This window comes from Nyctibius grandis, chromosome 28, assembly GCF_013368605.1.
Source record: "Nyctibius grandis isolate bNycGra1 chromosome 28, bNycGra1.pri, whole genome shotgun sequence".
NCBI lineage: Eukaryota > Metazoa > Chordata > Aves > Nyctibiiformes > Nyctibiidae > Nyctibius > Nyctibius grandis.
The window spans coordinates 6,056,410-6,072,099 of record NC_090685.1 but is presented as its reverse complement, the minus strand read 5'-3'; the positions used below and the strand labels follow the sequence as shown (position 1 = coordinate 6,072,099).

At 56.3% G+C, this 15,690-nt stretch overlaps 1 protein-coding gene across 1 annotated transcript; it reads left to right on the top strand.

The window, feature by feature from the left end:
* The first annotated feature begins 2,543 nt into the window (after positions 1-2,543).
* Positions 2,544-13,963, top strand: PABPC1L (poly(A) binding protein cytoplasmic 1 like). Its single transcript, XM_068419688.1, has 15 exons — positions 2,544-2,736; positions 3,567-3,760; positions 4,247-4,362; positions 5,009-5,148; positions 5,984-6,078; positions 6,371-6,508; positions 7,036-7,131; positions 8,026-8,292; positions 8,852-8,942; positions 9,235-9,363; positions 10,721-10,860; positions 11,230-11,323; positions 12,206-12,336; positions 13,188-13,277; positions 13,870-13,963. Exons 1-14 carry the CDS (start codon positions 2,544-2,546, stop codon positions 13,269-13,271), a joined length of 1,908 nt encoding a protein of 635 aa, XP_068275789.1. The 3' UTR covers positions 13,272-13,277; positions 13,870-13,963.
* Positions 13,964-15,690: the final 1,727 nt, after the last annotated feature.

Here is a 15,690-nt window from a genome sequence, read left to right as displayed (position 1 = left end):
GTGAGCAATAACCCTGGTCGAAACGTGGAGGTGCTGGTGACTGAGGCCCAGCAGAGCCCTGCAAACACAGTTGTGCTGGGCAGTTGCTGATGGAACTACCCTGCCTGCTGCCCCAGGCTCCTGCGCTTTTTCATTGAGCATTGCAGCTGCACAGCGAGTTGTTTAATGACAAATCATCACCTCTCATACACCTACCATGATGTCCAGCACATAATGGTGTGACCTCTGTGGATGAAGGTGACCTTGCAACACTCATGTCATCCAGATAAAAGGCGATGGCAGAGACCAGGTTCTGTATCCTGTGGGTCTCTGTTGGGTGCAGAGGGAGCTTGCTGTGGAGTTTGGGAGTGCGTAAGTGCCTCATGATGAGGGGTTTGTACCGAGCTGTGTATATAGAATCATAGAACTGTTTTGGTTGGAAAGGACCTTTAAGATCATTGAGTCCAACCATTAACCTAACACTGCCAAGCCCTCCACTAAACCGTGTCCCCAAGCACCACATCTACTTGTCTTTTAAATCCCTCCAAGGACGCTGATCCCATCACTTCCCTGGGCAGCCTGTTCCAATGCTTGACAACCCTTTTGATGGGGAAATTTTTCCTGATATCCAATCTAAACCTCCCCGGGCACAACTTGAGGCCTTTTCCTCTCGTCCTATCACTTGTCACCTGAGAGAAGAGGCCAACACCTGCCACGCTACAGCCTCCTTTCAGGCAGTCGTGGAGAGTGATGAGCTCTCCTCTCAGCCTCCTTTTCTCCGGGCTAAACCACCCCAGTTCTCACCGGCCCCTGCCTGGATTTCTGAACTTCAGGGAATTACACGCCAGACCTTGCAGGCGATTTCCTAGAGACGCGTGGGTGGGACACGCTGGCAGCGCTCGGGTGCGGCACCGGTGCCCTTCGAGGCGACGCGCGGAGGGCGGGCGGCTGCCCGGGCTGCGGTCCGCGAGAAACAGCCCCCGCAGCTGCTGGCTCTCGGCCTGAACCCCTCAGCTCCGCGGCCGAGGGGCTACCGCGGGGCTACCCCCGCCCAGCCCAGCCCAGCCCTGCCCGCGGGGTGCCCGCCCCCCCGGGCGCAGCTCGGGGCGGTGCCGGGCCGGGCCCAGCTGGCGGAGGGCGGGGAGGGCCCGGCCCGCCCCCGGCGCCGCCGCGGGAAGAGGCGGGCGGTGCCCGCAGCCGCGGCCGGAGCCGCCTTGTGCCGCCCGCCGGAGCGCTCGGCGTGAGTGCGGGGCCGGGGACCGGGCCTGGGCGGTTGCTCCCGGGGCGGGGGGGGTCTCGGCCCGGAGCGGGGGTGGCCGGTGGTCCCCGCCGGCGGAGCGGAGCGGGGTCGGGCAGGGCGAGCAGCTCGCTCCTCCGCGGCGCCGGCGTGCCGGGGGCTGCGGGTACCCGGCCCCGTTGCTTTTGCCGGGCGCAGGAGCTGCTGCCGCGGGGGGCTCGGCCGCCGCCGGGGATGGGGCCGCACCGCAGCTCTGCGGCCCCCCGCCTCGCCCGGACCCGAGCTCCGCTCGGTGCTCTCCCTTCCCTCGCTCTCTCCCCGCCGGCTGCAGGGCGATGCCGTGCTCGCTCTCCCAGCCGGTTCATTTCTCTGAGCTCCCCCGGAGGTGCCTCCCGGCCGCAGAGCAGGGCTGTCCCGGAGCTGGTGCCCGGCTCTCCCGTGTTGCCCCCTCGGCAGTGCCTTACCTGTGACCGAGGCATTGCTCGATGCACCTCTCCGGGGTGCGTGTGCATTTGTTTTGAGCACCCGTAGGGTATCTTAACAAGCGTCCGAGGGCTTTTGGGCTTTAAGGTAGGAGCTCCAAAAATTGGCTTAATTTTCCAGGGCAGGAGCTGCACTTCTGTTTTCCCAGGCGGTACCTCGGGGGTCTCAAGCAGCAACTGACATCTTCACACACAACTTTATACCCAGCTGAGAACAGTAGGAGACTGAGCGTCTCTTCCGCTTTGGGGGCCTCGTCGGCAAGCTGAGGCTTGTTTCTCTGGGAAGGGCTGGCTAAAAACCTGCGTTTGCCACCTTAGACGTGGAGATAGTGGCTGGGAGCGCTGGCAGAAGCAGCGTGGGCCGCAGGGCTGCTCCGTCCATCGAAGCAAACCCGAACTCCCCAGGTTTGCTCTGGCTGAGCAGACGGCTGGAGGGAGTGTCTAGGAGGAATCAAAATGGAAGTCTCTGGTGGGGAAGGGCTGTTTACCTTCTGAGGAATGAAACTCCATTGTATTTCTCTTGGGTTTTGAGTGTTGAAGGGAACAAATCGCTGTGTGCGGTGTGTTGGGTCCCTCTGGGCGCTCCCTGGGTGTGCGAGGGCTGCGATGGACAGATGGCCTCGGCTCAGCTTTTGCACCAACATTGAAATGTCCCTGAAAAATTTGGGGACTGCAGCATCCTTGGGGCATTTCCAGTCCTACCGTTGCTGATGGGAAGGGCACGGCTTGCAGTGGTGTGATGGGGCCAGGCCCAGTGTGGGTCTGTGGCTGCTGCACGCCATCTCAAACCCAGGCTCTGCAGCCTTGGGTCTGTCTTCCTCCACAGCTGAGCTTTGTGGTTGACCATGAACGCTAGCGGCCCTGGCTATCCGTTAGCCTCTCTCTACGTGGGGGACCTCCACCCAGATGTGACCGAAGCCATGCTCTACGAGAAGTTCTCGCCTGCTGGGCCCATCATGTCCATCCGAGTCTGTCGGGACGTTGCCACGCGCCGATCGCTGGGCTACGCCTACATAAACTTCCAGCAGCCCGCAGATGGTAAGTTCCCTGTTAACGCAGCCCCGAGGAGCTGCCTTGCAACGGGGCTCGGGGTGTGCAAGAAAGGGAAGGGCAGGTGGTGGAAAAGGAGGGAGCAGTTGTTTAGGGGGATGCATCAGCTGTTAGGGCTTGGGCAATATTCTGCTAATGTTGGGTTTTGGTTGTAACTAATCCCAATCTGCTCTCTCTTCTTTTGTGGCTGAGGAGGTGACCCATCCATCCCACTCCCATCTCTGCTTAGAGATGGAAAGGATGCGGCAGCTGGGCTTTGGGCTTGAATGGGAGAAGTGATTCTTGCAAGGTCACCTTCCTCCATAAGCTGATGGAGAAGGGCACCAAAACTCCCTTTGCCCTCCCTGGAGCAGCCAGCTGCCCGCTGGCTCGTGGCGTGGAGAAGCGTAGCCCCTCTCCTGGCCAGCATTGCGGCGATGCAGTGGTACCCGACAGGTGTACCGTGCTGGAGCGAGGCAGCGGTGATGGGAAGGTGGTGGGTTAGTTGCCCTGGAGACCAAAATCGTTACTGGGTAAACGAGTTGGACATCTGCCAAACTGGAGCTTGCGGTGAAATGAGTGATCCCGTGGGAGTCAGACGGGCTTTGGAGAGGAAAAAAAAAAAATAAAAAGGAGGGAGTGGTGTGGCTGGTGGGGAGGAGAGCAGCCCTTGCCCAGCCCTGCTGCCCTGGGAGGCAGAGCTGCCTGTGTCGTTCAGGTTAACGAGCCCCTGTCCAACTGTATCCCTAATTCCCGTGCCCATCTCAGCTGCTGGAGGATGTGAAGGCGATCTGTCTCTGTTACCCTCCTCTCTCCCCCCGTGTTCACTTCTTTGCCAGCCGAGCGAGCCCTGGACACCATGAACTTCGAAGTGATCAAAGGCCGGCCCATCCGCATCATGTGGTCCCAGCGGGATCCCGGGCTCAGGAAGTCGGGGGTTGGAAACGTCTTCATCAAGAACCTGGATGACTCCATCGATAACAAAGCCCTGTATGACACGTTCTCTGCCTTCGGAAACATCCTGTCGTGCAAGGTACGCGTGCACGTGAGCCCTGCAGGAAAGGGCTCAGAGCTGCCCCGCGTTCTCAGCGGTGTGCTCCAGCTGGCTGAAATTCACTTTCTCGTTTCACTTCCTACAAAGTTTCCTCTAAATTCCCACCTGCTTTGAAGCCAAAGGGCTCTGCTGTGTTTCCCCTGGGAATGGGGGCTTTCCCCCATACCCCCCTTCTTCCCAGTCCCTACACAGAGACGTTGTGTGCTGTCCTATCTGAGCTCAGCGGGTCTCGGTGAGCCACAAGCTCCTGGGCATCATGTAAAGCACCAGGCATCTGGCCCTGGGCTCGCCCCGCTCCATGACCTGCTGCCAACACCCCAATGCCACAGCAGGAGTGGGATGTCGGGGAGGGTAAATGCCCCTGGAAAATGAGGGTGGGTTTTCCTGTGACTTAGTCGTGTGCAAGTGTGGAGAAAACGAGTGTCTGTCTTTTTTTTTTTCCTCCTCCTTGCTCTGCATTTGTAGGTGGTTTGTGATGAAAACGGATCCCGTGGCTATGGCTTTGTTCACTTTGAGACTCATGAGGCAGCGACTCGGGCCATCGAGACCATGAATGGGATGTTGCTCAACGACCGGAAGGTGTAAGTGCTGCACAGGAGAGTGTCTCCTGACCTCCGCGCTTGGCTCTGCTCCTCCCTTGCCTCGGTGCGCGGCAGCTCTGCTGCTCTCACCGGGACTCCGTGGTCAATGCTGGTGGAAGTGTGATAGTGGTTTGGAGCTGTTCCTGATGGTGGGGAAGGAGTCCAACCCTGGGCTGTGTCTTACTGCCGAGGCGGTGTCACGAGTGCCCACAGATCTCGGCTGTCAGCATCAGATAACCTGGGCAGGAAGAGGTTTTGTTGTTGTTCAGCTCGCTGCTTATATTGCATCACCTTATTCTCTACATCCCTGTCTCCGCAGAGGCAAGCAGCTGCCCAAGGGGCTTGGGGGTACCTTGGAGGAAGAGAGCTGGCACTTGGTGGCACCCCTCGGGGTCTTTTGGGGTCTCCTGGGGTGACATCCCCAGCATGGGGCGCTGCCCTGCGTTACCACTGTCCCTGTTTCAGTAGCGCCAAGTGGGGTCTGGGTAGGGGAACACCCAGGTGGGATGTGCTGAAGTTGTTGGATGTCAAACACATGGTGGGTTTATGGGTGAGCAAAGCATGTACCAAGACAGATGTGCCTGTGTCCATCTTCCCTCTGCAGGGGACAGGGAGGGTTTCACGTCCCTCTCCTTGCTTCCTGCAGGTTTGTTGGCCATTTCAAATCCCGCAAAGAGCGCGAGGCAGAGTTTGGGGCTAGGGCGATGGAGTTCACCAACGTCTACATCAAAAACTTTGGGGATGACATGGATGATGACAGACTGCGGGAAATATTCTCCAAGTTTGGTGAGTACGGTTGTTGAAGCAAAGTGTCTTCACGTCTGATAAACTGGAGTTGGGGCAGCTGCAAAGCAAGCTGGGGAGAGTGCTTAACTGCGATGCTGAGCCCCTTCTCTTGATGGGATCTAACTTGCTTAAACATCACCTCACCAAAGGACCTCAGTGGCTTAAATCATCAGGACATTACGTGCGCTTTCCTGCTATGATGGAGGATATCTTGTATTAGGTGCTCTCCTGAAAAAAAGAAGTTTTTTACTTTCTTGGGTAACAAAAGTCGGGTTTTTTGTTCTATTACTTTTAAAATTGTCTTGAAACCAGCCTGCTGCCTGGTTATAGGAGCCTTGGGAATGAGAGATGCTGAGTCTGAATTTAAAGCAAAAAGGGCTTTTTTGGTTTAGTCCATCACTGTAGGATGCTGCTTGTGACAGGGTTTAGTGTTGTGCCAACCCATGGACCTGACTGTCCATGCTTGGCTGCTGTTAGCTCAGGTAATTTGTGAATACCCTTCATATGAACCCAATACGTGTGTTCGTACGTAAAGGAGATGAGAACTTCTGGCCAAAGGAACTCAGTGCATCGGCTGGAGAAACGGAAAAGCCAATGGCGATGAGAGCAGCATCCAGGGTGGGAGGGATTGCCCTCACCGACACGTGCAGCCTCCCGTTCCTGCCTCACGCGGGGATCCCACTGTCTGTCCTCCTGTCTGGCTCTCCGTGCTACCACGGCCGTCCGGTCTCCTCGCTGGACTGGTGTCTTGTGGTGGCTCCCGAGCACAGTGCTGTGTGCTGGTGGCCCCCCCTCGGTGGGCACCCTTCTTCAGACAGATACTTTCCTCTTGCAGGAAAGACGCTAAGTGTCAAAGTCATGATGGACAACGCTGGCCGCTCGAAGGGCTTTGGATTTGTCAACTTTGAGAAGCATGAAGAAGCCCAAAAGGCAAGAGGCTCCTCACTGCTCATCTGCTGTCTCAGCCCTGAGCTGGTCACCTGCTAACATTCCCACCTCTCCTCGGGGTGGGGAACCTCACCGGCTTTGTGCTTGCCTGGGCGCTGGCACTGGCAGGGGTGCCTGGGTGGGCAGGACCTGGCAAAGGGGAGCAGAGCTGCCCCCCTGCCCTCACCCAGAGGGATCTCTGCTCACAATGGGGCTGGATTGGGGTGGTGGGTGAAGAGCAGGTCTGTGGCCGTTGGCTTCCCGCTGTGCTCAGAGCCCTTCCCTCTGCTGGCAGGCGGTGGCTGACATGAACGGGAAGGAGATCAACGGGCGGATGGTGTACGTGGGCCGAGCCCAGAAGCGGCTGGAGCGCCAGAGCGAGCTGAAGCGGAAATTTGAGCAGATGAAGCAGGAGCGAGTGAGCAGGTACCAGGTAAGGGGAGAGTGGGATGCTCCATCCTGCAGGTCTGCACCCGGGACGTGCCCCAGGCATCCAGGGCCATCCTCGGCTTGGGGACAGCGCAGGGCTCTCCAGAGCAGATCAGTGTGCTGGGTCCCTTCTGCCATTAAAAAAGACCCGCACAGGGGTCCAGTCACTGCCTGGTAATGTCCTGGGAAGCAGTATTGGGAAGGAGGAGAGGGATCTAAACCCAGGATGATCTTGGCAGGTGAACAAATGGGTTTACTCTTTTCCAGAAATTAAAATATTAGTCTGGAAATGCAGGTGGCTTCCTGAGGTCTTGGAGTAGCTTCATAGTGATGGTTTGGACACCCTCTTCACTAGGGGTATCTCACCTACGAGTGGAGCATGCACGTGGTCCTGCGGCAGCTCTGGAGAGGACGTGTTTGTGGCATGTCCCACACTCCGGCTGAGCTGCGAGCGAAACATACAGCCAGCTTGAAAAGCTGCTGTGAACTTTGGGAGCCCGGAGGCCAAGCTGCTTTTCTGCCTGTTTGCAGGGGGTCAACCTGTATGTGAAGAACCTGGATGATGGGATAGACGACGAGAGGCTGAGGAAGGAGTTCTCTCCCTACGGCACCATCACCAGCGCCAAGGTGAGGGCCCGGGGCTGTCACTGGAGCTCCTGGGGTCGGTGTGCTCAGCCCTTGGACATGGATTGGGGTTGTCATCCTGTTGAGTCATGGCTCCCTGCTGATGGCTTGTATCTCAAGCCAAGTGTGAGGGACATGCCACTTGTACCCCACGCTGTCCTGAGCTTATCGATTCAGCAAATATTTGGTAGTTTTGCCGAGTTACCCCAGCCCTGGTGAAGTGCAGGGTATGGGACCTTAAAGCCACATCAGTCGGAATATTGCACGGCTGCTCTGCGGTTCAGGGCCAGTGTGACATGGATACAAATGGAAATGACCCACAAGCCACTCCAGAGCAGGGTTTGCCTGGCTGACGGGCTGGCTTTTGCTTTTTGGAAAAGTATAGAAGTGTCAGTCTTGCCAGCACGACTGGTGTCGAGCTTCTCTTGAAGGCCGTGTGTACAGGTGCAGAGGGACGGTGTGGCATTAAGGTCAGACACCTGTAACCTGCCAGCTGCCAGGGACGGATGCTGCCTGGCCCTCGGGCAGGGCACGGTGCCCCGCTGATCCCCAGCCGTTCCTGGCTCCTGTAGCATTAAGCACCGGGGCGTTGCTGGCCCGTGGGTCCTGCGGGGCTGGGGCACAGACCCCCTGGAAGATCACAGGCTGCACATCTTGGGCTTGCCCAGACTCCGCCATCTTCATTTCCTAAACCTGCTGGTTTTGCCCAAGCAAATCCTCCCCTTCCCCGGAGAAACCTCTCTGTGGAGCCCTGCGGGTGCAGCCCCATCTGTCCCACCCTGGGTGTGGGGCTGCAATGGGGCGCCTGCGGGTCCCATGCGCCCCCTCACCACGCCATGCTTCGCGGGTGCTGCGGCGATCTGTGGACTTAGCTGTCTTGTTCTAATCCAATTTTAGGTGATGACAGAGGGTGGCCACAGCAAAGGGTTTGGATTTGTATGTTTTTCCTCCCCAGAAGAGGCTACCAAGGCCGTGACGGAAATGAACGGGCGGATCATCAGCACTAAGCCTCTCTACGTCGCGCTCGCTCAAAGGAAAGAGGAGCGGAAAGCAATCCTCACCAACCAGTACATGCAGAGATTAGCCACCATGAGGGCCCTGCCCGGTCCTCTTCTGGGCTCCTTCCAGCCCGCCCCAGGGTACTTCCTACCCCCCATCCCCCAGGTGAGTCCCTGTTCCCCACTGGCAGCCTCGCGCAGGGACCTGGGTTTGCCCTAGGCTGGAGGACTGGGGTGACAGTCGGACTGAGGAGCGTAACTCAGCTTGTGCAGACCCGGGCGCGTGCTGCTGTGGGATCAGTGGGGTCAGTGGGACTGGGGGGATCAGCGCCGGCTTCCACATAAGTGGCAGGGCTTGCCAAAATGCTGATGGGGTGCGGGTGCTCCAGGCAATGGGCTGGGGGTTTGGTAGCTACCAACTGCCCCTCAGAGGAGGGAACCAAGGAGGGGTTTGGTGGGAGGGTGTGGGCATGGAGAACAAGTCCTCTGATGAAGTGAGGGGAGGGAGAAAGGTTACAGAGGTGCAAAAGCTCATGGGGAGGAGATAACAGAGCTGCTGTAGGACACACAGGCAGCAGGACTGGGGGCTGATCTTTAAAACACTCCGGCACACTGCAGACTGTGGTCTGGGCTCTGCTGTCTGGGCATGGTGGCTGCTGAGATGCTCTGCGTTAGATCTGGCTCAGCTCCCGAGTCACCTTGGATAACGTGTTCTCCTTCCCTAGCCACAAACCAGAGCCACCTTCTACAGCCCCAGCCCAGTTGTCCCAGTGCGTCCCGCCACTCGCTGGAGTGCGCAGCCCTCCCGGCCTCCCCGTGAGTCAGCTGCCTCTCCCCGGGGGCTCTGGGTGCGAGCTGGGCTCGGGTAGGGACTGAGGGTCTCTAAAAGCAGCACAAAGCGTGTAGCCATGAGGAGCTGCTGCCTGGAGAAGCGCACGGGGGTTTGGTGCAGGGGTCACTGTGATGGGCACCAGGGGATGGGACGTTGGGGTAGACCCCAGAGGTGAGGTGCTCTCCTGCTTTCTCCCAGCCACGGTCACTCCCCGTCACGTCTCCTTCCATGCCTTCGCTACCAAGAAGCTTTATTAACCATGCTTCATCTCTACAGCAGCGTACCCTGCAGCTACGCCCATCCTGAGGGCTGCCGCACCGCCCCGGCGCCTGCTTTCCAACATCAGCACCATGAGACAGGCCTCCACCCAAGTGCCCCGCGTACCTCCCCAGGCCCAGAGAGTGGGTGAGTGGAAGAAGGACCGAGCTCCGACATCGCCGTAGCGGCCATGCATTGACAAGGGTGCTTGCTGCGAGCTTGGATCTGCCTCTGAAGGTGGTTGGGTTTGTGGGATTGCTCATGGAGGAGCCCGGATGGTGCCCTCGGATATGATGGGACTGGAGCAGTGTCTGTAGTAAATAAGTGTGTAACTTCTGGGGAAGGTTGTGGACTCAGGTAACAGGATAGGTCTCTGATACGCAGGTTGGTCTTGTTGGCAACTGCTCCTTGAATACGTTCATTAAAGTTGACGATGGTGCAGCCATGGCACCCTAGGCTTAGTGCTCAGACCGAGGTGGAGGTTGGGGAAGGACCCCTTGGGCAGAAGCAGAGGTTCTCACCAGCTCTAGCTGAACTGCTGCCAAGGCCAAGCCTCCAGCAAAACATGCTCATGTCAGAGGTGTTTGGAGCTATGGCTTGAGAACCAGGCCTTGCTGGCATCCCCAGTGCCCTGCTGTGCCGGGGCTGTCCCTGTGTCCCAGGGTGTCCCCTCTGCCTTGCCAGCGTGACATGGCTGTGCTCCTGCAGGGTGGTGGAGTGGTGACCGAGCTGCTCTCCTGCCCGTGGTGCCCAGAGCACTCCTCACCCCGAGAGTGCTTCAACCTGTATCTGTCCCATCACCTCTGTCTTTTGTGTTAGTGTGGGTGAGGAGGAGGAGGATGCTGGCCGGGGCTTGCAGCGTAGCCCCCTCTGAGGCTCCTCCATGGGCAGGTTTGGGAGGAGGCAGAATTAGCCCAGGGTGGAAGCTGCCCACTTGGTGAGTGGGTCAAGGTCTGAGGTCCCCTAAAACATGGGACTGTCTGCTGGGGCAGCATCTACTTACAACCCTCCTGGCTTCGTGCGATTTAGCCCAAGGTGGTCTTTGGCGTTGAGTGTCTTATTGCTGAAGCGAGCAGGGACCAGGGGGGCTGTCTTTGGCTCGTCCCCTCTCCTTCTGTCCCTGTTCCCTCATTCCCCTGCCCTTGCCTCCCTGCAGGAGCGGGGCCAGGGTGAGCCAGGGGCACTTGCTCTTGCAGCCCACCCTCCTCAGTGCTGTGGCTGTCCTCTGGCTGCTGGTGCAGATGGGTGTTTCTGGAGCACAGACAACGAGGTGTAGGTGCCTTTGCCAGCTCTCCTGCCCTCTGCACAAAATCACACCACCCCAGCCCAGCGGGCAGGATGGCAGTGCCGTCTGGGGAAGCTGCCCTTGACCTGGGGGCTGCTTTGAGCCCGTGGGGGGCATTTTTAGGCCCTCTGAGCATGCTGCCCTTCTGGCTTCAGCCTCCCCAGTGCAGGCATGCATTTAACGGGCTTCTCCTTACAAATGTTCCTGTCCCCATTGCAGCCAACATCGGGACGCAGACGGTCAGCGCTCGGGTGCCCTCCTCGCCCTCCCTGCCGCGCGGTGCCCCGCAGTACAAGTACTCCTCAGCCGTCAGGAACGTCCAGCCCATGGGGCACATGCCACCCGTGGTGGCCCCACAGGTAACAGCTCTGTGGGCTCCTGGCTTTGGCATGGGCACCGCGATGTGCATTGGTCCTGGTTCTGGTCTGGGTTAACGTGGCTGCTGATCCCAGGCAGCCCCATGGCTCTGTTCAACTGGTGCCACGGGGACCTTTCCCAGGGGCTGCTGAGGTAACTGGGGCTGTGGATCCAGTGTGATGCCTGGCTCCAGCTTTCCTGGAAGCCAGCATCTGGATACAAGCGGGCAATGCCAGAGTCTGCACCAGCAGCTCAGAGGGGTGAAATGCTCCACTGGGTTTGGGGACCAGCACCAACCCTGCAAGCCAGGTAGCTTGTGCATCGCTTCCAGCGTTTCTGATCGCTGCTCTTCTCTGCGTTGTTTTTTCCAGGTGGGAGAACCTGCTGTGCATGTCCAGGGGCAGGAGCCCCTGACAGCATCCATGCTTGCAGCAGCCCCTCCTCAGGAGCAGAAGCAAATGATCGGTGGGTGTCACGGCTGCTCTGCTGGAGGAGGTCCGGCTGTGCGTGCATGCAAGGGCATGGGGGCTTGCATGCACCAGGGAGAACTCAGCTGCTAGGAGAAGCTGTAAGCCTTTGTGGGATTGCTCTGATATGCTGCTTTAAAAAAAAATAAATAAATCCAGGCTGTGTTGGAAGGGTATGGAAGCAGCAGAACCACTCCCTGTCTTTGTTAGCTGCCTGGCAGTGAGACAGCGTCTGGTGCAGCTCTGCAGAGGAGGCAGAGCTCCGTCCTGCCCGTGCCGCCAGGCTGTGCCAGGGCGTTTGCAGTAAACTCTGAGCCATCCCGCGTCTCTGCTCGTGGGCGCTGATGAAGAGCTCGGTGGCTGTAGGGCTTGGGGTCACCTCTGCCACACAGCCCTTGGCCTTCGGGTGCTGTCTGGTGTCCCACCGTCGGAGCGGCCAGTGCTGGTGGCGTGGGAGGGGATCGCTCACCCTGTTGTGGGGAGGCTGCCCTGCTCTGCCTGCCTCGCGGGCTTGGCCCCGCAGAAGCACAGCAGGTCATGGAGCAGCTCATCCCTCCCCCGGAGGAAGCTGCCCCGGCCTGAGCAGGCCCTTTCATGGGCAGGCGTGGGCCGCGCTCGCTGTTCGGCACTGCCCTGCTCCCACCGCACGTGGCTGCTGCTGTCTGGCTTCACCCAGCAGCTTCTCCGCCTGCAAACGCTGTTGCTGGGACATGCTGGAGTAGGTTTGCTTGTGAGCAGTGATTTTTTTTTTTTTTTCCACCACCCTTACATCCCTTTTCAGTTGAAAGGACAGAGCTGGGAGGGCAAGAGGGTTTGCGCTGTCTTTGAAAATGCTGGAGGTCTTGCGTAGCGCTGATGTCCTCCTTGGTGTCTGGAGCAGGTGAGCGCCTCTACCCTCTGATCCATGCGATGCATCCCTCGCTGGCTGGCAAGATCACTGGGATGCTGCTGGAGATAGACAACTCGGAGCTGCTGCTGCTCCTGGAGTCCCCCGACTCCCTGCACTCCAAGGTAGGAGGCACTTGGTGCCCAGACAAATCACATCCCAAAGGGCCAACTACCTGCTGCTGCAAGGGAAGGTGACCATGGCCCAGAAGATGGGCCAAGGACATTGATAATCGTGGGAAGAGCAAGTAGCTGCTTTTTTTTAAAGTGAAAAATGAGTAGAAAAGGGCCCTGGGTTGATGGCACTGCACCCGGTACCTGAACGCCTGCCCGCCTTCAGCAAAAGGAGAAGCTCAGAGCAGCTCCCCGAAAGCACGGGCCAGGCTCCAAGGTGGTTTGGAGGTGGCTGGGAAGCGAGAGGGGAAAAGCAGGGTGGGTATCGCTCCCCGGGAGGAGATAGGGAAGTGTTCTGTCCTGAGAACAGAAACCAGATAAATGCTGCCTCTCTGCAGCATTTCTTCTGTTTCCTCCTTAATCCTGGTGACTATTTAGCTTTGGTTCCCATCAGAACAGTCACAGTGAACTGACTGCATCTCCTTGTTGCTGCCTGGAGGCAGGATTCACTTTTACCCTGTCGCTGACATTTTTTTTGAAGGAGACTGGGCTCTGTATGTGGGGCTGCCTGGCACCACCTGGCAGAGAAGTTTGGTTTCTCTCTGGCAAGTTCTGACTCCTCTAAAACCGGAGAGATGCCCCAGCATTTCCCTAGGAAAGAGACACAAGAGCTCTGTGGGCTGATCCATCTCCTGCAGAAGCAGCAGACTTGGATTTTATAATTGTTATTATTTAAGCCCTTTACCTCTTGGAAGTGGGTTTGTGCAGAGGCCAGCTCAGGACCTGGAATATCACGTGTTGTGCGATGCGCTCCTGTGTCGGAGCAACACAAATCCCCCCCACCTTGTGCTCTCTGTTGTAAGATCGAGGAAGCGGTCGCTGTTCTCCAAGCACACCAGGCTACCGAGACCTCGCACAAGAGCAGCGCCGTGGCGTTCCTGCAGTGACTCTGGGTAGGTACGGGGAGATGTTGCATGGTGTGCTCAGGGTCTCTGGTTTCTGACTCTGAAACTGGAGCTTGGGTTTCTTGTCCAGACCAAGTAAGGCTTGATGAGCAACATAAGTATCTTTGACTGTAATATTCCATTTTTTAAATTACGTCCTCCATCTTACAGACTTAACGGTACCGCAGAGACCTGGTTCTGTGTGGGGTTTTTTTTCTATATTGATGAGGGCAACAACTGTGCAACCAGAAAGGAAGATAGGAAAGGACCTTGCTGTTCTGTAGGTCTAGTGGGGACCAGCACTGTCTTTCCTGGTATTTCCCAGTGTCTTGTGCAGAACCTTATCAGTAGATACCCTATAAAATGTTAGCAGTCCTGTGTGGACTTGAGTAGCAGGGCCAGCTCTCCTGATGAGGGTGGGACAGACCCATTAACGAGCAATTCAGGCTCTCACGTACCCCTTTGAAGATAACATTTTATTGACTTGCGATCTCAAGGTAACTCTGTGTTAATCCAAGTTCAGGTGAATTTCGTCTTGTCTGGATGAAATTCTTCCTCTAGCAGTTGAAAATTGCATACGTGGGTTCTTTGTTTCTTGTAGACTTCAGGACTGAGAGCGAGCCCTGAGAACTTTGCCTTTGAAGAACAGCAGCAGCAACCCCACCGTGCTTTTGGAATTGTGCCCGTACAGTGACCCTGGCTTGTCTTCAGTGCCCCATCCTATTTTTTGTGTGTATTGTAAACCTTGCAGAATTGCTTCCTCCTGCACCTGTAAAAAATCCCCACATTAATTCTCTTCTCGCCACTGAAAGCGTCTTGTGAAATGTAGTGTGGAACCCAGCCTCGTTCAGTTGCCCAGGAAATGACAAGTGCTGATGAATCATCATTTTTAGTGAATTTATTGGGCTCTGTAGTTTTATTTGTTCCTGTAGCTGACACTAATAAACACCTGACGCTTCTACCCCCAAAGCATGGGTTAGCTTCCTTTGCAGAAAGACAGTAAATATTTTTTTTTTCTGTTTCATGCAGGTGGAGGGATGGACTTGGGTCAGGCCAATTTGTGTTTGATGCTGGTGGGGTGGCAGTCCTGAGAGCTGACGTGAAGGGACATATAGGATTAAAGGAAGAAATTGCCAACCAACAGGCTCTCCTCATCCTTTCTGACTCTCTAGGAGGATGGCTTTAAGCAAATTTCACACCATCTACCTGGATTTTATCCTTTCTAGCTAGCTCTTTTTAACTGCCTTTTAAAAGGCATCATCTTCCTGTGGTTCTCCTTTGGTAACAGACCTTGTATGCCTGCAGGTGTACTGGGACCGAGTGTCTTCTGCTGGTCACCACACTCTGTGTGTCTCTGGTGCACAAGACCCAGCTTTTGAGGTATTGTGGAGTAGCTATAAATCAAAAGCTGCTTCTCCAATGTGTGTTCCTGACCAGTGGTTTCAAGGAGTCGCTGATGGGCCTGAAAACATTCATAACCAGATCATGTCCCACTGGGACGTTCCCTGCTCGCAAGAGTAGCTGGGACACATTACTACTGTGTTCTGCTCTCTGGGCCCCTCCCAGAGCATGTCACTGTCGTCATCCTGCCCTTAATGCTCTGCTCTTCCTATTTAGGAAAGGAATTTCAGTCCCTAGAGGCTCCTTGGTACTTGAGACTGACGATGTATTGACCTTACTTGACTCCTGCCGTGGGCTGCCAGGAGCACACCTCCATCAGCACCACCTACCTTCTTTCTGTCCAACTTCTGGGCTGGTGTTGCCATCTCAATCTTCCTTCTGTGCTGTATCATACTCTCACTACAGCTCGCTGCTGAGTCATCCCTCCTACCTCTTGTTTTCCTTCCAGCATTTTAATAGAATCACTTACACATTTGTTCCTGGTTTCTGTTCTGCTCAGCTGGGACTCTTCCCTGGGGCTTTCACAGAATCATAAAATTGTTAAGGTTGGAAAAGACCTAAAAGATCATCAAGTCCAACCATTTGCATCATTCCTTTTTCTTGCTTTTTTCTTTTTTTGCCAATTCTTCCTCTGACCTCCTTAAATAATTTTTTTTCCCCTCGTAGTGGATACCTCAGCCTCAACTGTGCACTATTTAGATATCTCCTCAGTGAGATGCTTATAAAGGACTTTAATCTGCTTAATATACAGGAACTTCATTTAAGTTGTTATTATTTCTCTCAAAGTGTAACTGGCTGGAAGCTTTTATGCTTTGTCTCTAGAGGAAAAGTGTAATGCATATAGGGAGCTGGAATGGAACTGTACAGCTAAACTTCATTGTGCTGTTGGCTAGTTTGTCTGCAACCTTTTTTCAGGTTAACAGGCCAGTTCAGATGTGCCTGTGACCCCACCTACGATGCTAGACGGCTTGGCTTGAGAAGTCATCTGTAAAGCTAGAGGGAATGCACAGTGGGGCCAAGG

What these genes read in the sequence shown, in the direction of transcription:
- PABPC1L (XM_068419688.1), top strand. Translation starts at nt 2,544, where the DNA reads ATGAACGCTAGCGGCCCTGGCTATCCGTTAGCCTCTCTCTACGTGGGG. An exon ending in GCACCATCACCAGCGCCAAG is followed by an intron (nt 7,132 to 8,025) that starts GTGAGGGCCCGG and finishes ATCCAATTTTAG; the next exon opens with GTGATGACAGAGGGTGGCCA. An exon ending in GGAGCAGAAGCAAATGATCG is followed by an intron (nt 11,324 to 12,205) that starts GTGGGTGTCACG and finishes TGTCTGGAGCAG; the next exon opens with GTGAGCGCCTCTACCCTCTG.